This window comes from Sebastes fasciatus, chromosome 2 (assembly GCF_043250625.1).
Source record: "Sebastes fasciatus isolate fSebFas1 chromosome 2, fSebFas1.pri, whole genome shotgun sequence".
NCBI classification, from domain to species: Eukaryota; Metazoa; Chordata; class Actinopteri; order Perciformes; family Sebastidae; genus Sebastes; species Sebastes fasciatus.
In genome coordinates, this window is record NC_133796.1 from 35,291,825 (window position 1) to 35,314,874 (window position 23,050).

General features: G+C 40.7%; 1 protein-coding gene across 17 annotated transcripts in view; it reads left to right on the plus strand.

The window, feature by feature from the left end:
• Nucleotides 1–23,050, plus strand: part of neo1a (neogenin 1a) — a 292,258-nt gene that overhangs the window by 259,046 nt on the left and 10,162 nt on the right. For 12 of the 17 annotated variants that reach the window (XM_074621883.1, XM_074621798.1, XM_074621857.1 and 9 more), the window contains 10 exons: nt 4,094–4,238; nt 6,524–6,634; nt 7,389–7,583; nt 9,343–9,438; nt 14,828–15,060; nt 18,130–18,268; nt 20,061–20,168; nt 21,119–21,313; nt 22,391–22,423; nt 22,663–22,728. In XM_074621883.1, the coding sequence (XP_074477984.1) occupies nt 4,094–4,238; nt 6,524–6,634; nt 7,389–7,583; nt 9,343–9,438; nt 14,828–15,060; nt 18,130–18,268; nt 20,061–20,168; nt 21,119–21,313; nt 22,391–22,423; nt 22,663–22,728 (1,321 nt within the window). The remainder of the gene's footprint in view (nt 1–4,093; nt 4,239–6,523; nt 6,635–7,388; nt 7,584–9,342; nt 9,439–14,827; nt 15,061–18,129; nt 18,269–20,060; nt 20,169–21,118; nt 21,314–22,390; nt 22,424–22,662; nt 22,729–23,050) is intronic. The other 5 variants (XM_074621784.1, XM_074621791.1, XM_074621831.1 and 2 more) reach the window with 2 other exon arrangements.

Consider the following 23,050-nt stretch of genomic DNA (forward strand, 5'->3'; position numbering starts at 1 on the left):
TATTCTATTGTCATATATTTAATGTCCAATATTGTAAATATGAATACTATTATAACTATTTACTTACTTACTCATTTATTTATTAAACTTTTTTGCCCGGCTGCCTCCAAGAGGAGCATAAAATGAGTGATGGACATAAATGAAAGTTCAGCATACAGATTCTATATCAAACTTTTTCATGACCGTGGATGTATAAGTAAATAGCCTAGAATCAGTGTAAACTCTTTGCTAATACTAAGTTAAGTTCTGTTTATGTCATGCTACTAGCACTACTAGCTGCTGGCCGATAGCCGGTTGTTTGGGAACAGAGACGTTAAAGGTCACCTATTATGCAAAATGCACTTTTCCATGTCTTTTAAACATCAATATCTGTCCCCAGTGTGTCTACAGGCCACCATAGTATCATAAAAGACCATCCTCTCTCTTTTTCTCCTGCTCCGTTTGTCCGGAAATGGGTGCAGAAAAAAAATTCGCTTTTTTCCTTGTATTCTGACGTCATTAGAGAAATGCAAGCCATGTAAGGGTTTCCTGGTCGAACCAGAGAGAACCTTCAGTAGCTGACCCCGCCCCACAGCGCGTCACTGTCTCTCCTCCTCAACCGAACTTGAGCAAAGTAGCTCCTACAGTTAGTCTGCAAGAACCAGCAGAACAGGCTTCATGTACTCCCATCATCTAAATATAACATGTTCATTCACAAAGGCTTTATGTAATTACACTGTTTAAACAGATGATATTTATATATTATATATATTTGATGTCATGCATGTAGAAGAGTACAGGTAGTAAATAGTGACTTGTAAGCAACACAACACATTTCTGTTTCACAGTCAAACTTTATTTGAGTAGACAGATGACAATATTAATTATTCACAGCATTTGTAATCATCTCACCTGTTAGTTAGTTATGTTAACATGGTACAGGAGAAAGTCTTCAGCTCTGGTAAACTATGGTAAGCTAAGCTCCGGTGGTCTGTAGTCATGGTAACACAGAGACAGCTCCTACTGTAAATAATATACCATTACTCTGATCTTCCATACATTTATCTTTTAGCAGAAATAATGAACTGACTACTGTTTCACATCTTCTATTTTCCACCCTGATGGTCGCTGTGTTTACACACCGTGTCATAGCGGTAGCATGTAGCTAACCCGTTAGCATGTAGCTACATGCTACCGGGTTAGCTACATGCTACCGGGTTAGCTCTGTATCTCCATGTAAACAGAGCCATCTGCTCTCAGCTGTCTGCTCTCCTCTGGGATGATTCTGTCGGTCATTTCTCACAGATGGATCTGTAAAGACAGACGTAAAACAGAGTGTGTGTTTACGGTTTACAGAGTTGATGCATGAGGTAAACACTGAGCTAACTAACAGAGATATAAATAGTATTATTTACCTGAGAGAAACCGTCAGGAAAACCTGGAATCTGGACCGCAGATGTTCATCATGTGTCGCCGATTTCTGATCAGATTCCTCCGGTAACGTGCGCTGGGTGAAGTTTCTGGTTTATAAACTTTAAAGTGGTTTATAAGCTCTATTCTAGCTCCTCTCTCTCCCTGCTCTCAGGCCGCGAGGGGGGCGGGGAGGGTGACGCTGTGTTGTTGAGGACGTTTGATTGACAGAAAACGCTGACCAATCAGAGCAGAGTGGGAGGAGACAGAGGCTACAGACACAGAAATCAGCACTTTTGGAAATGGGCTGAAACAGAGGTTATAGAGACATGCTGGAATGCATGATCTGATTGTTTTTTTGAAAAAAAAACTTCAGAGACATGGTTTGGAGGTGTCTGAGACCTATAATAACTAGTTTAAATGGAGTATAATATGTGACCTTTAATACATCCACGACGGTACAGGCTTACAGCATACAGCCCATGGGTGTATTATGAGATAATAAAAGTGATGAATTATAGCCAATATATCCATTATTACAGCCGTATACAGCTAGCAGGAAGCTGGCAGAACCGGATATGTCATATGAGCGTGCAGGGCGGTGCAGTCCCGTGGGTCTGATGCACAATCATTATGTCGAGGAAAATAACTCTGGATTCAGCTATTAGTTATTTTGCAACTTTTAGGACATAATGATTTAAATGAGGGTTATTTAAGTGTTTGTACTGGGAAGTTGATTTACCTCAGAAAAAATTATGCTCTGATTTACAGACGTCTCTTTATACATCCATGGCCACAAAGTCACTAGCGTTTTCAGTCCAAAATGGCAGCAGCGCTACCACAGCGCCATCTAGCAGCTGTTGTCAAAAAAGCACCAGAGTTTCGCCTCTCTGCTTCTATACTCTTTGATTCAAGTGTTTGAAAGTGAGATTTCTTTTATCTAGATTGGATTTCTCAGAGATAACTGGATCAACTCCTGGTGTCTCGCACTCTTTTTAAGTATCATTGTTAAATCAGATTTATTAAAGTCAAACATGCTGTAGTTCTTGCGTGACGCTCCTGATTAGATAAGCCTGCTGAGGTGGCTGCAGGCTTCACAGCAGGCTCCTGATTAAAACAGGAAACTGGCCTGTCTCTTTCAGCCATTTGATCTTCAAACAGAGAGCTGTAGGCCTGTTTATCGTATATTTCCACCCGAGTGATGGATTAAATTTGATAAAAAAAAAGAGATGTTTCTCGCTCATGACATGTGAGACAGAACGTGCAAACAGAGCAGCAAAGATACGGGAAACCTCAGGGTGCATGCCTGACTACAAAAGCAGCAGCCAGCGCTTTTAGCGCTTTGCTGGTCGATGCAGAACCCGAACTGTCAAAGCAAACTAGAAAAAAGGGGAAACTGGTAGACAATCCTATCACACACTCCCAGCTTGAGTGAGAACTGGCCACCCATGCTGAGGGATACTCAGCTGAGATTTGTGGAGAGAAAACACTCTCATGCTAAGAGTAAAATGAAGAGGAGACGCTCTGTGGAAAGGACAGGAATTGTTTTTTGAATGGATCGTGTACGTCGTCCAGCTGTCCCTCCCCAGTTACACCCGTTTGAAGCTGTGAAACAAACATCTGGCCTCCTTTATTGAAATTAGTCATCTAATTTTGTCTTTGTTGTTATTGTGTTTAATTCTGAATGTAAACAGTCATTAAGTCAATAATTCTAGTGCAAGTATATAGATACAAAGCATTTATGCAATTAGCTGTTTGATACTCCCAGCCAAATGGAACTGGGGGAGAAAAAAACTAATTAACATGCATTTCATATTCTGTTTCCTCTCTGGGCCTTGTCAAGCAGAACAGCACATCTTTTACCTGCAAGGCAGCCTGAAAATCCTGTTTTTGTGATCTTATTTTGCACCTTTTTTTTCCTTTTGGCACCTTCTTGCTGTAATTTTCCAAAAGTCAATTAAACAGGTTTTCATGATTAGGGAGAAGAACGGAGGAATAACGAGTTGGGACCGATAGTGTAATAAGAAAAATGGAATAATTGAACACACTTAACACAAATTTAATTTGTGCAATTCCCTTGACTTGGCTGGGGAGGAACGTGTGCGTGTGCGTGTGCGTGTGCGTGTGCGTGTGCGTGTGCGTGTGTGTGTGTGCATTCAGGCTTTCGTGCATCAGTGTGACAGTGGGGAAGCGTTAATTAACTCTTCTCCCACGCTGGGCTACCCCCCACCTATCTCTTTAAACACACACACAAAAACAGTGCAGCGTGGTTCCGCCAGCTAAAGTCCTGCATTCATGTCTCTGCCTCAGAGTCTCTGCAGGGTTAACCTGACCACAAGCACACCCCGCTCATTAGGGCGGCTCCTTCTATTATTCATGTGTTTATTTCTTCCTAATGCGTCAGTCTGCACTGCGTCACCCATGATCGGAGAGGTGTTTGTTTTTGCGGCGCCCTCCCATTTGCACCACTGTCAGGAGGCGAGGGGATGGGCAGGTGAGACGGTGTTAAATCTGGCCAACAGAACAGTAAACCTGAAGTTACGTTAACACAAACACCTATGGCAAGGCGTGTGGGAAGGTGTGATGGTACCTGCCAAGCCATGAGGTCACCTTTACAGCTACGGGCTCAAAACCAGACAGTCCCACGTGTGCTGCAGTAAACGGAGGTTTTTATTTAATCCGCCCTCATTTTTTCCTCCCACAGAGCATCATGCTTCGGTGGCAGCCCCCGCCCCTTAGCGGACAGAACGGGGAAATCACCGGCTACAAGATCAGATACCGGAAAGGATCCCGGAGGAGTGAAGCAGCCGAGACCACCGGAGGCACCCAGCTTTACAAGCTCATTGACGGTAATGGATACTGAAGTTTTTGTCTTCCATTGCAGTTTCTCACAGTGTCTGAAAAGTGAAGCCAATGTGGAAGTGCCTTGCATTCTTTCTAACAGCCAGCAGGGGGCGACTCCTCTAGTTGCTAAAAGAAGTCTGATTGTATAGAAGTCTATGAGAAAACGACACTACTTCTCACTTGAATTATTACCTCAGTAAACATTGTAAACATGAGTTTATGGTCTCAATCACTAGTTTCAAGTCTTCTTCAGTCTTGTAGAGTCAAATAGACCATAAAGCAGGGGATGCTTTAGGGCTACCTTGTGATTGACAGGTCGCTACCACGGCATTTGTCCGGTCTGGGAGGTGTCCGTGTTTTCGTCTTACAACTTTAACACTTCCACAGTGTGTTCTCAGTTCATGAAAGTTAATTTTAACATTTTGCTCGCCTAAGAATGTCTGATTCAGCTTTCGTTTGTACTTAGCTTCACCCTCTCATGTAACTTCTGGTTGCAAAAAAACAAGATGGCCAAAAACCATAGACTGCATATAAAGATGGACGACATGACAGCTCTTCAAAGTGAAGCCAAAATATCTCGATCGCCCCCTGGTGGCTGGCCAGACTTTATATACAGTCTATGCCGAAAACCAATATGGCGACGGACAAAATGCCAAACTCGAGGCTAAAAAATCCTAGTCCACAAACCAATGGGTTACGTCACGATGATTACATCCACTTCTTCTATACAGTCTATGGTTTCTCAGAAAGATCCTCTGCAAGTGGGTGTGAATGTGGATCATTTATTACTGTGTGTGTAGGTGGAGAGGAGCTATTTAGACCAAGTACTTTAAACTGTGTTCACGCTTGTGTTTAGAGCGGTCCACTTAGATCACTGAGGGTGTGTTTTGATGCTAAGTGTGAACAGGACCATTGAAAAAATAATAGCACTGTGAGTGATTTGTGCTCGGACTCACAACACAGCTTATATATAGCAGTATTATAGTCTCTCGCTCTTCTGTGATATATATATGATTGTTGAACATGATTTTAAAATGGTGGATCCAGAATGAAACCGCTTTTATTTTGATCTTAGGGACTACCAAATCCCAACGCTCCCTTTTGATGCTTTATATAGGTCCTACTTCAAAACTTTTATGGTATCAGACTCCATTTTTTCTGCTGTACGTATCCTAAATCCTGTCAGCTGACATGCTACAATATTTAAAATCTTGATCTTGAGACTGAAGATGTTTTTGATATGTCAGCCTGTTTATTTAGTCAACATCTGCATTTGATCTGAATACTTTGAGATGGAGTAACATCTCTTACTGTACCCCAACGTTACCCGCCGAAATATGCACAATATCACCAGAGACACACAGCAATGGTGATTAATATTAGATGTTGTCTCAGCAGCTTTCAAGTGGCCCGGCCTCACGCTGTGTGCTGCATCAAAGAGAATATACACTTAAAAGTTGATTTTTGAGAACATTCTGGGGGGTGAAACAGAGGGGTGTTTGTTGGTTCAAAAGCATTTAGAACGAGATGTTGTAGCCTTGGAGGCACGGATAGTTAGGCAGTCTTCAGAAGCTACCCCCAAGGGCGGCCCAAAATAGGGGGAACAGAGAGAAAAGACTACAGGATTAGCATGTAGCGTGCAAATGGGACAATGTGACGATGATGAAAAATTTTACAGCAAATTAATACAGCAACACATCATTTGTCAGCAGGCGTTCCCCTCTTTTGTGTCGGCATCCAGCGGTGAGGCGGCTCTGTCTGAAGGAGACGTAGCTTTAGAATATGAACAAAAATCCAGACTCTCTACTCTTTTTTTTGCTGCCTAGTGTTTTACTTTTTTTGTGCTCGCTGCTATTTCACACTTTTTTTTATAACACTACTTAACGGGCAAATAAGTCTTTACCCACCAAAACGTATTAATCAGCGTTGAAGAATAAATCTCAATCACTTCCATGATATTGAGTGGAAAAGAAAGTTAATTGCCCCACAGAAACCTTCACTTGATCCTTCCCGAGGCAGGCTTATAGATTTTCTCCTTAAATTGTGCAGCGCAGTATCGGACATGTGTTTAAAATATTTGTGCTTTCAAAATATTTATTGTGTCTGCAACTCAAAGCCCCGAGTGAGCAGCCAAGTGGAGAGCACCAGTAGGTTATAGAATAAAATCAGGTTTTAAAAAAGAGAGAGAGAAGTTTTAATGAAAGGTTTTTTTTATTGCTGCTTGAAATTCAGTTGAGCCACAGCTCAGTCTGAATGCTTTGAATCTGACTGGTTTGTGTTTCCTGTCCAGCTCTGGAGCGTGGGACGGAGTACTCCTTCCGGGTGTCGGCTATGACGGTAAACGGCACGGGCCCGGCCACCGAGTGGAACGCAGCAGAGACGTTTGAGAGCGACCTGGATGGTAAAACCAGCTGCTTTACACAATTCATACACACCAAGCCAGGTTTACGTTTCCAGTCTTTTTACTGATTAGTGTTTTTCAGCATTTAAAGCCGGGTTTCCACCAAAAGTTCCCAGGACTTTTAGTTCCAGGAACTACTTTTCAAGGAACTAAAAGGTTTCTTCAGCCCACTGTTGTTTACGTTTCCACCGCAGTCTAAAGACCTTCGACGATCTGGCAAATTAGTCCCCTGACGTATGAAAAAGCAACATGACATGAGACGAGGGCTGTTGGTGGTCACAGCAGTAAACACACTCTGCAGCCTGCAGTTCAGTGTGTCCGCCTGTTTTATCGGAAAAAAACACGTTGAAAAAAGCTTTTGTCTCGCTGTGACGACATTTACTGCTGCATATATTTACTGATGCACGTTGGATGTAATGAATGAAATGCAGAGGAGGAAAATGAAACTACGAGCGTCTGTCTCCACAGTAAATCATCTGTTGAATGTTTGATGGTTATTTATTTGTGCCGTGAAACAATCAGAAATTAACTTTTCTCCCTCGCCCCCCGACCAGGGCCTTCTTAGGGGGTAAAAAGGACCCGTAAACTGTCCCCGGAACTTAATTTAGACTCTGGTGCCTGCAGCCGAAACGCAAAGAGTTTCTCAAAAGGTTCCTAGTTCCAGGTGAAAGTTCCTGTGATGGAAACGGGGCTTAGTTAACAGATTGTCTCTCTGGAATAGAAGAACTATACATAAATTTTTTTCCTTCACCAGAATCACGTGTACCAGACCAGCCCAGCTCTCTCCACGTCCGGCCGCTGGTCAACAGCATCGTGGTGAGCTGGACACCGCCAGAGAACCAGGACATTGTGGTGCGCGGTTACACCATCGGCTACGGCATCGGCAGTCCCCACGCTCAGATCGTCAAAGTGGACTACAAGCAGCGCTACTTCACCATCGAGAACCTCGGTAAGAACAAATGAAAACATTGCAATGCTAGTGTTCTGTTTTTATGGAGATATTGATTTCATCTCTCAGATAATAACCTCATAATTACGCTGAAGAATCTCAGCTGATTTGTCAAATTTTTCTGATATTGATGAGACCGTGGAGACGAATGAGTCTTTGCTCTAAATGTTATAATTTAAAACATTACAGTGATTGTCCTACTTAAACATATAACTGACTGGTTCTTTGACATTTTAATTACAAATGAGCAAACACACACACAGACACACACAGACACACACACACACACACACACACACATAGACAATATGAAGCAATTCGTGTGTGCCTCACAGTGAGTATTTACAGAATTAATGAGATCTTCTCCACCGCACGCCTGAGCCGCTAATTATACTGATTGACCTAATGGGTACACAATAATTAAAGGTCAAAAATGTTTAAATAAAACAAACTTGTTTTGGTGATTTTAATACTCGCTGTCATCAAAGCAAATGAAACATCAGATTAATGGTCTACCTCACTAAAATGCTCTGCTGGGTCCTGCTGTTGCGAGGGCCGTTTTTCTTCGTAGGATCAGTCCAACCTTTTAGAAACTGACACACATTATCGTCCGCACTAACTTCATTAATATTAGATTAAACACTTTCTTATTAAAGAAAGCACTGTTGTGCAACCTTTATTTAATTCATTTTGTTTTAATATTTTATTTAATTATATTCATATTATTTTTATAATCTGTTTTATTTACTCTTTTTTAAATGTGCCATAAACACACATTATGTACTCTGCATCTATGCTGTGGGTGGCCACAGGGATATAAGTAGGTGCTGGGAATCTGGTGTGTGAATTCATTTTATTAATTTATTTATTTTTATTTATGTTTATCTATTTATTATTTTATCATTATTTTTATTACTACCTTTTTTCTCTCCTACTTTGTTGTTGAATAGTTTATTTTTCACTTTACAGTTACTATCTGTTATATGTAGATATTATTTTATTTGTTGTGGTTTAGGTTGTTGTAGTCTTTTTTCATAAGGAAACAATAAAAAGCATTATTAAATAAAAAAAGAAAGCACTGATGTGATAGGTCTCATTTCATTAATGAGCAGTGATTTTACTCTGTTGAAAAGTAACTCACCCATTTTCCTTCCATAGGAAATTACAGATTCTGTTCCATTTGTGTTACGTAGGTCATACCCTGTTGTTGATTTTTAATAATGGTATAATTACTCACCAAACACTTTTTAGACTCACCTGTTCCTCTCAGCCTCCCCCGAGGGTCCTTGATTCATGTGTTTTCCTTTTAAACTGAAATATTCTGTCTGTAATTGAATTTATTCTATTTTAACTCATTTAAATCGCATTGTTCTTTTGTGTAAATTGTTTTTTAACGTTGTATTATGATTATTTTACCCTTGATTTGAAGCACCTTGAGATTTTGCTGTATTTTAAAGTGTGCTATATAAATTAAATGCATTATTATTATTTTTCTACAGTAATTAAAGCTTCAGGAAGAGGTCTAGAAGTGGATTATGGGTTAGATAATCTTAGGAAATGAGATTTGGGGGAGTAATTGATGCAAAATATCTATATATATGCATAATTGAAGCCTTCATTACAATCACAGTAAGAGGAACGATTGTATTCAAATACTCATTCTGGCCAATATCGCAATTACGAGTCGAGACTCGAGAGAGTTTCGGCTTGATTAGATGGTTGGATATCTAATTTATCTCGCTCTTCCTGTCTCTCTCAGACCCCAGCTCCCACTATGTGATCACCCTGAAGGCCTACAATAACGTGGGCGAGGGGATTCCAGTGTACGAGAGCGCCATCACCAGACCACAGTCAGGTATGAACTACACACAAATCTGCTCCTTGGTTACCTAAAAACACGATCTCTTACAACTTGATACGCTGCAAATGGTAACAACTTAAATCACATTAACTGTGAAGCCACGTGCAGTATTATGGGATATACTCGCACTGTCTTCGACTGACATTTATCTTCGCTCTCTCTAACCTGAGATCATTATCAGGAAGAATGTGTCTCGACTCCAAATTAGCAAAGAGATAACGGGTCATCGGGGTGTCTCGCTGCTCTCATTAACTCTCTCCTTAATGGCTCCCAGTATACTTGAGTCTCTTTTTATTCAGATGTTCAAAACCCTCAAATTTGGTCCTTAGATTACCAGTTGTCGCCAGTTGACTGGGGATGAGGTTCCCAAATGTTGTTGGAACAGATATCCATCCACAAAGAATGGACAGAAATATTATTGGAGAACATACAGATGGGTTGTTTTGTGCACATCCAGTCCTACATTTACGGTGCAGGATAGTAAAGGAACAAACAAAGTATATTAAATGAACAATACATCATTTTCTGCTGCTAGGGGTCTTTGAATCAAAACAATAACAAAAGATGGAGAGTGGTGACGTAGTGAAGTAGCGCAGGATAATGGGAGTTGTTGTCTTCACCACCATTGCCATCATTGCAGTCAGCTTCTCCCGGGTAGGATTCCTTCTGTTTTCAGCTTTCAGGAGGTTTTTACTGGGAGCCAAATTATCCACAGAGGTCTGTTCCTCTCCAAAGCCAACGGACCCGGTGATTAAAACCGGCAAAACCACTGAATAAAGCAGATTCACGTTAAAAATCTGCGTTTCTCCAACACTGTTTGGCGGACACAGGAAGTCCCGGAGGGTCTGCGAGCTGAGCTGCTGCGACCGTTTGCTCAGCTTGTTTCTCTGATAACTTAAAGCTAGGGTTGGTAATCTTTTAAAAACTAGCAAGAGTACACTATATTTTCCAAAATATCCAAATGGAAAACCCAGCCCAGTGTTGCCAACTCTTTTCCAATGAAAGTAGCTTGCAGCACAAGCTCCAAAAGTCCCTTAATCTAGAGAGAAAGCCACCAAGTCGGCAACACTGACAGTCCGTCCCTTCAGGCCTTCCTCCAAAGCCACTCCCCCACAATTATCATTACGAACATTACTGCAGCTTATGGAAGACTCCGGTGACGCACAATGAGTGCACGGGCAGAGTGCATGCAGGAGCGGGTAGGTAGGCTTATTACAATCCTACGACAGCCACAGATACCGGATTTTTTTTTTTTTTTTTGTGAGGGTATTTGATTTATTGATTGCTTCAACAAATATAAAAAAAAAAAATTTTTGAAGAAGATTACTAACTCTAGCTTTAAGATCCAGACGGCCGAAGACTAAACTCCTTCATCCACTTAAAATATATATAATTAAAAGATCTCAAAAGTATTTTGTAAAAATATGGCTTAAAACTGGATAAAAAGTAAATTTATGACAGCTTCTTTCAGTCAACCACAACGTTTGACGCATGCACAAAGGGCATATGACGCTGTACTTTGTAGTAGAGCCCAACAGATACAGTGGCAGGTGTATATATCCGTCAGTAAGTCACAAGAAATAGACGTACGATCAGCTGCCAGAAATGCAGATAAAAATCCAGTATCAGTCGGACTGTGCTCTGTTGCCTGTGATGTTATCAATGATGTAGCTTTTATGCATCATCCAAATGATATGGACAATCCAGTTTGGCTGCCAGCCCGACGATCTATAACTCTTTAAGCCTCCGATCATAACCCCGTTAACAATTAGAAGTAGAACTTCAGTCTCCATCCAGCGTGATGACAAATGATCTTAAAGTGTGAAAACACTGCCACTTAGACTGCGTGTTAGCTGAGTTCACACAGTTTATGTGACATTGTCAGAAGACAGCCAGCCCGTGCACCCCGGGGTGTCGCAGAATGTGGTCTGCACCCGCCTCCTCTACCATCCAGCCTCCCGCCTCCCCGCTACGCCTTGATCACTCCAGTTTGTCTCTGCCGCAGCACCATTGCAGCGCCGAGCTTGAGAGGGGTGGGATGCTGGATGACATGAATCACGTCAACACGCTTGGAGGGGGGGGTGGCAGTCTGAGTGTGCGCACACACACCCGCACACTGTCATACTGTACACTTCTGTCTATGAAGCTCTCTCACACACACACACACAGAGCGCTGCACACTCGCGGACCCCCTGTGGTGTCCTTGGCAACCCTTCGTCAGATCCAAACGTTTCCTCTCAAAGCAGAACCAAAGCCCACCACCATCGTCTGCTGCTGAATCCTCTGGGGCGCGTTCCCTTCCTGCCAGTTTGTTCAAGTTGGAATTAAAAAGACGAGCTGACCTACATAGCACTTCTACTTTTGAGAAAAAAACTGAGGAAAAACTTGGTGAACTTAGGTTGAGAGAGTGCTAGGTTGAATGCGTTATAATAATATGACGTCTTAACTGAAGAGCAGGAAACGAGGGATTGCACCCTGTAACAAAATGTTGCAAGAGCAAGTCGGCCTTTTTTCCTGCAGAGCATTCTACTGGTTAACTGGGTAGAGAAATGCACCTCGCATGCCACTCCAAAAACCTCAGTGCCTCTCCACAGCCACATGAATGCTCGGATCTTCCATCACACACACACTCTGACTCAGTCTCGGGACTATAATGAGGGCAGCTCGGTACAACGAGGTGTCAAATGGAGCGAGGCAGAGAGGAGAGGACCAACAGGTGGTCGAGGAGGAGTGTCATCGTGGGTGACTGACCAAAGCTTTTTCTTCCATCACAACCCAAACCAAGGACAGAGCAGTGAAACCGGCGGCCAGGAGGCCATCTTGAAGCGTTTATCCTTCAGTATGTCGGCCAGAAGCTGCTTGTTTGAGCCCCTCTTTCCTTCTCACACACACACTCATACATACACTCACTGGGTTTTATAGGCTGTAATGGGCGCAAGCACCTTACACACAAACACACTCAAGTGTTCTTTGTGCGAGCACATATACACACTGTCAGTCTTACATAAACAACAGGTTGTTGTTACGCAACATACTAAACACCATTTATCATATTCAAATACTGGGCTGCACTTTGTATGGGGCTCTTAAAGGTGAATACCACGAGATTTCAAAATTTAATTCAGTACTTACTTGCCATTGGTGGAAAGTAACTAAGTACCTCAAGTACTGTACTTAAGTGCAATTTTGAGTTACTTTTACTTTACTTGAGTAGAGTTTTAATTTTATACTTCTAATCCACTACATTTCAGAGGAAAAGATTTTACTTTTTACTCCACTACATTTATCTGACAGCTTTAGTTACTTTATAGATTAAGATTTTACAAACAAAACATATGATCGGTTTCTAAAATATGATACTGTGCTACATATTAAACAAACCAATAGTACATAAAGTAGTTAAAATGTGCTCAACCTCCACTAGCTGTCACATTAAAATGCTGCTTACTTGTTAAACCATCAGTAATAATATTCCAATAATGTGATATATACTAATATAAACTCTCCAAAAGGGACAATTCTGCCCAACAAATATTTTTTCATTAAGTATATTTTGATGCTAATACTTTTTTACTTTTACTCAAGTCATATTTTGAAAACAGGACTTTTACTTGTAACAGAGTATTTTTACACTGTGGTATTAGTAATTTTACTTTACTACTTCTTCCACCACTGTTGCTTGTTGAATAGATAGATATGACGATATACAGTGAGACAATCCAAATTAGTCAACCATCAGAGATTGTTTTAGCGTTGGATTTACAGAGTTTTTGCATCAATGTGATGAAGAATTTAGATTTTTCAGGTGTCTTTTTTTTATTGCATTAGCCAAAAACTGCCATTTTCATATTGTTATTATAGCGATAAAAAACACCTCAATTAAATTTCCCAAAAAATGACTATATCACAATACACAGTATATTGATATCACAGTATAAAATGACACAAACTTAGAAAGTGTTGACATTTACCACTGTTTTGATATGACTAGAATCAATAGATGAGAACTTTTATTACTTTTATTGTCATTGTAGGCATACAACGAAATTACGTTTGGTAACTCTCAGTGACCAGCAGCAAGAAAACAAGATAAAAACAAGACATTAAAATGAAAACAAGAAGGATAAAAATACGTAATAAAAGATATTAAATACAAAAAAATGGTATTTCACAGCGAGTTAGGAAAAAAAAAAGAATATTAATGTTAGTAATAATATTATACTGGACACCATTAAGGGCTGTCCACACCAAGAACAATAACTATAACAATGATTATAACGATTTGATCCTCCACACTGATGAACGATAATGTTCTGTAAACAGTGCACCAAGCGCACGGTCCAGCTGTAAATTTGGATGGATTTTGATTGTCTGTCAGTGTTTCCATCGTTTCGATCTATGATCCTAACGTCATCGTTCAGCACTGTTGTTGTCGTCATAGTTGTAGTGTGGACTCTGCCATCCTCTTGAGTTAAAAATGATTTTTAAAACAGTATATTTATAGTCATCGTTCTTGGTGTGGACGGCCCGTTATCCTACATTGTTAATAGGTACTAATTAAACCATGCAACAACATGCAAACAATAAAATGGAGTCGTTATAAACCAAACTAGATAGGGTTAGGATTGCAACTCACATTATCATTTGTATTCTCACATAGGGGTGATGCACGTCATTATGTAGTATTGACTCAAAGCTTTCCAGCTTTTCAGCCTGAGAACAGAAGCAGCCCAGTGAGCACACACGTATCTGTGACCCTCTTCTCTGCCTGCAGGCTGCGTTAACTTAAAGCCTCGATATTCTTTCTATAGATTTCAAGGACATAACGCAGCTTGTTGAGGTTGTGTTCCAGTGCATTCAGTGTCCTTCTGTTGATCCACACTGCTTTAAAATGTTGTGAAAAGCTCCATGATGTAAACATATTTCAGTATTGCTTCTCATCAACACTTGAATGTGTGAGTTTTGCCGTAGGATTGTAGATATCTGCTTTCAGCCTAGTTTTCCATTTACTGTAATCTCCTCCTATGAATAGAGTATCTCCTCCTCTCTCTCTCTGTAGCGCTACAGTAGCTGTTGACAGAACACCACATACTGTACTGTAGCTTCTATATAGCACACAAGTCTGTAGAGTTGTCTTATTGTAGAAGTCTGTTTTTCTAATAGAAATCTTCTCTCTCTTTCTCTTCATCCTTCCCAATCCCATCCTTGTTGCACTCCCTCCCTCCTCTTCATTTTAACCCATTAACCTTATTTTCTCCTGTTCGTTCCTCCCTGCATCCTGTTTTCAAATCCACTGTCTGATCCGCCACGCTTCTTTTTATGTTTTAATTTTTTGTCATTTTAATTTGTGTGCATGCATGCGGTGGTCCTGCCTGAATTGCAGACCCCATAGACCCCGATGTTGATCTGTACGAACTCTTCCATGCTCCATACACCCCAGTACCAGACCCCTCTCCCATGATGCCACCCGTGGGTGTTCAGGCCTCCGTGCTGAGCCACGACACCATCAAGGTGACCTGGGCCGACAATTCGCTGCCCAAGAACCAAAAGATCACAGATAACCGCTTCTACACTGTGCGCTGGAAGACCAATATCCCCGCCAACACTAAAGTGAAGGTAAGAGAGTCCTCTTCCTGCTTTTAATGTGTTTTTGTTCAGTTCAGGAAGTCGATTTCTTGAAATTATTGAATTCAAAAGGCCTTGCTCTGAAATTCTTCTTGAGGATTTTCTCCAAGAAAAGAAGCTCCAGTTTAATTTTTAAACCCCGTCTCCTTTTTCTGGTTTAGCTCAGCACTTTTAAGCTCAAGTAACTTGTTTACAACTTGGTGTAATTCACTAAAGCATCACTTCAGTCTGATCAAACTTTGGTGATACGCCTTCATTTAATACAGTACGATTTCTGTGCTGTGGGACTTTGTGCTTCCCTTCACGCCTACGCTTACTAGAGAGATGTATTGATGTGCTGAGAATAAAAAAGTAATGTCGTACGATGATGATATATAATAAAGTATTCCCACAGCAGCTCCCAAGAACAGTGGCTGCATAATGCTGATGTTTGTAACCCAGCAATAATCTATTTTCATCCAACTTTCGAAGCACTAGAAAGAGAAGCCGTCTTCCTCTCAACATGGTTTGAGTTTGAGTCAGAGATGGTCCACAAGGTCAAGTTAACCAAATCAAATACTTCTATTTACAAGATATTGACAAGACTTGTATTGCAGTCGATCATGAGATTTAGGTCAAATAAAGTTGTCTTTGCTCTGCATCCCTGTAAAAGGTTGTCTGACTGTGCAACTATCAGTATCTGTAGATATAAAGGTTTAATTAAACTCTAAAGGCCTCGCTATGGTGTATTATTACCACCCACGACTGCAACGCTTGTATTGTTTTCACCTTGTGAGTCTGTGTGAGTCATCGTGGAGACGCGTACTGTAGCAGGAACTACCACAGCAGTGGTTTTGAGTACTTTGCCAGGTGTTTATATTTCTGTCCTACTGTCTGTGAACAGATGTTGTCACCGCGATAGCGTAGTAATCGTGCAAGATGCAGTCACGAAAATGTACAGGTGTGTAGTTGAGATCAAAATGAAGGTGGAGTTTGAAGATGGGCGTAGTCCGAGCAAGGAGTTCGAAGGGACCATTGCCCCTCCTCCACGTCACTCCTCACTCTCCAATAAAAGCAAAAAATGCTAAAAATATTTTTGAAAAAAAGCAACAGAGGAGCAACTGGTGCATAGACCATTTCACAGTTGTAAAGGTAAACATTCCAAATGTGTCCCAGTTTATTCCCCGTTGCGGTGTATGTGAATGATATAAGCTGACAGGAAGTAAACTTGGACCCCAGCTGTTGCCTAGCAATACAATTCCGCTGTTTACAGTGAACAAAATCATGTTGTTTTATTGGCCGACTTCCAACATGCCATGAGCAACCATGATCTGATTTCGTTCTGAGTAGTCTCTGAGTAGTTTAATACAACTTTAATATTGCTATTATATTCTAGTGAATAATGCAAATAACAATTTCCCACAAGGTCTTCAAATTGCTTGTGTTTTTTTTCTGACCAACAGTCCCAAACCCAAACGTATTCAATTTACAATGACGTAGAACAAAATTAGCAGAAGTCCTCACATCTGAGAAGAAGTCATGATTGTAATGTATTAAATAGAGTTCAAATATAGTCACATCTCTATTCGTGAGGACCAATTTGAGTTTTATAGTGTGTTCACTCTACAAGTCATACAGAAACAGGCTACAAGTCATTTTCAATGGAAACCGGTGAAATGAAGCTACAAATACAGTTGAGCTGGTCCCCTGGCTGGGGAATGTCAATGAGTGTCCTCACAAAGATAGAAGTATAGGGATGTATGTGTTCATGTTTATATGACCGAGCAGAGCTCCGATAAAGGCCTACTTAACGTTTATCGTTAAATTATTCAGCAAGGACAAGATAAACTGAGAACTAGAAAGAGTCTGTACATCTGACAGTGCATTCTCCATTCATCCATTCATACACACACACACACACACACACACAGACTCAGCAGGCAAATCTTACAGCTTGATACTGAAATTGGTTTGATTCTCTCACTGTGACAGTAATTAAAGAGTTCCACAGGCTCATTATGTTTCCGTCCCATTAACCAAATTCAATATGTTAACAAGTCTATCTGGTCTTTTTTCATCAGTGGATTCTACACTCTGAAAACGACATCCTGTATATATGCAAGTCCATCTTGAGACCAGTCTAACCAGCAGTGATGCTGCTGTTCATCATGTCCTCTCGACTCTTGGAGCGAGTCTAGCCAGACAAGCTTGTACATTATTGAAGAGAAGAATGCTCTCAAACTGGCAGCGTGTTTCTTCAGAACAGAGTGTTTTCTTTTCCTATCCCACTGCCCTCTGTTTGACAGCCCCCACCGGAGAACTGCACTTTTGTCATAGCACGCAACGTTATAGATAGGGCTGTTATAGACCGGCGAACCTGTTGGAGACCCGCCAGCTCAGGCCAGCAAATATCAAGACGAATGGTTACATAACCCAATATTTGTCTCTAATTTGCCCACTGATTTAATGTTTTAATGTCATAGGAGTGGGAAATATTTTGTGTAACTAATCATGATGGTAATCTGCTGTATTTTGGTTTTGCAGCTCATTCATAATGGCTACACTTGTCTGTGTGTGGCACTGTATTTCACACCAAACATGACTGAGCATCACAAAATGTAAAAGCTTCTGGTTCCACTCAGTGGTCAGGGTGTGTAATGTATCCTAAACTCTGCACAGCATTCAGACCAGTGATCAATCGATTAGATCAGGCCTATTCAATTACCTTTTTTAGAAGAGCCAGATTTGAAAAACAACTGCAAACTACAACTGCAAACTGGCCAGACATTTACAATTCTTATTTGATTTGCAAAGCTAGGAATTTAAATGTGAAAACACTACACCGCCATTTGAAGATTTGCGCTGGGCATTTTTCTGAAATATTAATTAATCAAGAAAATAATCAGCAGACTAATGGATTGTAAAAATAATCGTTAGTGTGTTTAAAAATGATTTTATTCTTGTGGCTGACAAAATACTTTCAATTCCCTGTAGACTTCATCAGTGTTGGATTCAATCTGCCTTCAAACAAACAGAATTCTTGTTTATTGTGTTTTTGTGTGTGTGTCCGTCTCTCCCCAGATGGCCAACACCACCAGCCTGAACCACATGGTGACGGGTCTGAAGCCCAACACGCTGTACGAGTTCTCCGTCATGGTGACCAAAGGGCGCCGCACCAGCACGTGGAGCATGACTGCACAGGGCACCACCTTTGAGACCGGTAGGACACACACACACACACACACACACACACACACACACACACACACACACACACATAAATAATTGTGCAGAAACACACACAATGTACATAATCACATAAAAACATAAACCAATATGTCCAGTGTAACGAGCCCCTGGCTGGCCGGGAGTAACGTTTCACTGTTTGCAGACTTAAGGGAAGGAGAGGACACACCTGTGGAGAAACAAGCTCCTCAGTATAATATGACCGAAATGATAATAAGGTATTTATCGATAGATCGCACACTAACTGCAAGTGAAATTGAGGAAACCTGCAGCAAATTTGGTAATTGCGGAATATAATTTCAGCACTGCTCTGCTGTCCACTGACAGCGAGTTGGACTAACCCTGCTTCCAAGCAAAATACGCAATTTGACAAATCTTGAATTAATAATAATCATAATCATAAGAATACAGTTTTGTATTAAAACAAATTATTTGTTTACTTTTTGCTCTTGATTTGCAGACTCTGGGTGTCTCAGCCTGAGGAGCAAACCGAGACCTGACTCTTTCATGGGTTCAGCTTATAGAACAAAATACCCTTTGTTTTGGTTCATTATTCTTTTCCTGATTTATTATTCCATTACTCTTAAACTTCATTTTACCTTTTCCTTGGCACAGTGTCTGACAGTGAACGATTACTGTCTTCCCCGAGTCCACTGGATCCAAATTGCCTAAATTGACTGTATCGGTGTTAAAATTACTCATAGTGCTTTTAAATCCATCGGCCATTCCGTATTGAAAATGTACAATCCCCTGAGTATTTGTTTAAGCTTCCTGCAGTACTGCGTACCTACAGTAATACTGCAGATACTAAAGTGTTAGAGCCAATACTTCATTGTAAGTTGTAACTGCTGAGCTAAAAGTTGCCTGACAATAAACCGAACATTAAAAACAAACGCTAATGTTCTTTGAAACAGCGTCTCAATATTTGAGATTTATTGGACTTTTAAAACAGAAGTGGAACTTTTTGTTGTTTTTATTAGGAGGTGAGGAGAGCAGCCAGTTATCATTTCTGCCCAGCCAGGGGTTTGTTTCACAGTGGATTTTATCTATGAGGTCATAAACACACACATGTGTAAACAAGTCATAAACTTTAGGTCCTTTGAGGGCAGTAGGAGCGCAAGAGACACACAACACATAGACACATAAAATGCAGACACAGTATCCAAAAGATATGTGCTAAGCTACACGCTACACATGCAAAAACACTCACACAGTTTACTCGTATCTTGTAGTAAAGTTACTAGTGATAGCACCATGTTGTCGATTTTAAAGGTGCTATTGATAACATGGATAACATTCAGCCACTAGATGTTGCATTCTCTCACCCCCTGTTCCATTGCATTCACTTCACAACAAGTCGTTGCCAGACACTTACTGTCAATCTCCATTTTTGACGACCCAGAGATACCACGTGATACCAACGTCATTTTACTATTGACTCACAAGCCTTGTTAGAAGTGGAAACCAAACGTTAGATATCCACAGAGATAAACAACACATTAATTTTGGACCAACCAAAATTTTAAAAATGATGAATTCACAGTCATAATAATTTTTTTCAGGAAAATCCATACTTTATTTTGGCCCCTAAAAGCTCTGTGGATGTATTATTATTTTTATTTTTTTTATATTTGTCTACATAAAAATTGTTATCAATAAGACCTTTAAAACTATACAAAACATGTGTCATCTTTAATGACACTTTTTTTTTTTAATGACTCTTTTATCTGAACTTAACAACACAACAAATGTCCTGTCTCAATCAGTCCCCAGCTCCTCTCCGAAGGACTTGACCGTGGTGAGCAAAGAGAACAAACCTCGCACCATAATAGTCAACTGGCAGCCTCCCTCTGAAGCCAATGGAAAGATCACTGGTGAGTCCCAAAGTCTCTCTTGTGTGTTACATATGTTGTGGTCTCACAGATGAATCTAGACTCAGGTTCAACCTGTATATCCCTCCCTAACTATAAAAGAAAATCTGGTGTTTCTGGACTGAAAAAACTCTGACTTGTTTTCTTTCATTTTAACCATTTTAAACCTCTTTGTAACAACTCCTCCCTAAATGCTGACTAATCACATTTAGGTGGAGAATCGATCTACAAAGTGTGAGGCGGGCCTCGCCAGAAGGGCTCCACACAGTTTCAGGGGATTGGAAGTGAAAAATATTGCTTTAGTTATCAAAATAAGATCACATAGAATAGCCTGAGCCTGTGTGTGATTTGGTTAAAGAGAAAGTTCAGAGATACAGTCGTTTTTTATTGTTTTCCCCAGAGAAACTAATCAATGCTGTAGGACAGACCTTTTATTATGTATTTGGTGTAGTCTGAAGTTATGTCAAACAGCAATATTAGACTTTCTTGTTGAGTGTCAATGTGATCAAATAACATAATCATGATCCCATAGACATCCAGGAATTGAGCGAAACTAAGCATGTACACTAAGAGGGGAGTGAGGGGTCGCCTTTTCCCAAGCTTTTGTCTGATGGGAGGCCCACATCCTCACACTTTGAAAACCCCTGTTGTCGACAAAATGATTATGTATTTAAAATGTCCAAACTAAGACAATGTATTTTCCTTGCAGTAGTGGTCAGAGAGGAATCTCCATCTCCATCTGATCACTGCTCTGCAGGCTTACACGTTTTTACTAAATCAAGGAGATGTAATGCACTAAATTATATAAACCTAACGCAGAGTGTGATTCATGACTCTTAGTGTGCAGTTTGACTAGGAAGAAGTAGCACAAAAACATTGTAGTTGATCTTATTTTGCTCTGCATTAAAGCCACTGAATCTTTGTCTCTCTCGTTCTAACTCTTCCCGCTGTAGGCTACATCATCTACTACAGTACAGATGTGAACGCTGAGATCCACGACTGGGTTATTGAGCCAGTGGTGGGCAACCGCCTGACCAACCAGATCCAGGAGCTGACGCTGGACACCACCTACTACTTCAAGATCCAGGCCCGAACCTCAAAGGGCATGGGCCCCCTGTCTGATGCCGTACATTTCCGCACGCCAAAGAGTAAGTTTGGAAAACACAATAAGATGGGAACACGTTGAGGACAACTGGTAGAACCATCCACCCTTTTGTCCGTCCAAGAATGATTTCATACGCAAAATAATTTAATCCCACTTTAAAGAACCGTATTTTTTTCTCAGGAGTTGTTAGAAGTTTAAAAGAGCTAAAAGGAGAGAAAATAACTATTGGATTTATATTAATAATAATAAATAGTAAATCCAATATTTGCATTTGTTAGCTGAAACGATGATAGTGGTGATTCAGAGCGTAAACGTTAAAACAAGGCAGGGGGCTGCGTTGGTGGGGGCGTGTAGTTTAAGGCACCGGTGAGACAGTGAAATGCAATCCAGGAAGTCCAGTAGGAGTAACAGATTAATGTGTTCAGAGGTTTATCAGATGCCAAAAACACTGCACAGCAGACAACATTTTACAGCCCTGGAAAGTTATCACAGCGGGAACTATTTAATATTTCATCACGATGATCACAAACCGTTCAAATACAAGCTTCACATCACAAAGTAATCCACCAGGTATGTGTGCTTCCGTGTGTACGATTGGCCAACGCAGCTCCTTCCCGGACAACGTCCTGGCTTAAATACCTTTTCTAGGCAAATTTTCCAGATGAAGTTGTTGTGAGAAAGTCTCTTGAGAGCTGAGACAGAGATGTTTCTGGTCAGCAAATTTGCAACTCTAAATGTAAAAAAGACAGATTGGTGGTTTTCCATGCACCTTATTTGATTGTATTCGAATGTGTTTGACTGGGCTGCATCTTTTTTAAAGACGTTTTTACTCATGGGATGTTTAGTAAAGTATTTTTCTGAAAAGTATGTGTTTTATTGTACTATTTGTAGGATAATTCTAATCTTTACATAGATGCTTTGCTCTTGATGTGGGCTTGGCTGCGTCTGTACTTTAGTACACTCTTTCTGTTTGGTTCTCATTCTTCTAGTTTTGCCTCTTTCCTCCTCCTTATAATCCCCTTCTCTCGCTTTGTTTCCGTCTCCCACGCTGCTCTTTTCAGCTAACCTGTTTTTTGCTTTTTATTGTCTCTCCCTCCCTGCTCTCCTTTGGCCTGTTAAGCTGAGTCCTCTGACAAAATGGCTAATGACCAAGGTAAACTCCCCCTCCACACTTTATCTTTCACTGCTGACTCTGCACCTCGTGTATCTCTCTCTCTAGAGATTACCATCTTCTGGGCTGCATGACCGGCGAAATCTATCTGTGCTTTTAGACATTTTCAGATCATAATGTATCTCCTGAACGTTAGACAGAGGCATAAATGTGACAGTAGAAGAGGCTGTGAAAACACTTAAGAGTTTTATTAAAACATGTTATTTTCCATTTGGAATCAGCCTCAAATCCACCGAAGCAGGGGCCCTCAGGCAACCAACATCCACAGGACCCTGGAACTGCAGTTGGTAAGATTTTCCTCTCACCCGCCTTCTTTAACAGCCCTCATGATATCACTGGCTACGTTTACATGCACACTAATGTTCAGTTTTTGCCCTTATTCCAAAAAAGACAATATCGTTACTAAGCTGCTTACATGGCTAATTAAAATGAATATTCCACTAATATTCACGTTTACATGCAGCCATGCATGCTCCGATTAACGTAACCGGTGGCGAACACAGCCTCCCTCTTTCATTCCTTCAACCACCGTCTTAAAAAGGTCGGTGTTGTGATATTTGCACATATCCAAAAACCTGTTGATATCCGAGTCTTTCATCATGTTTAAAA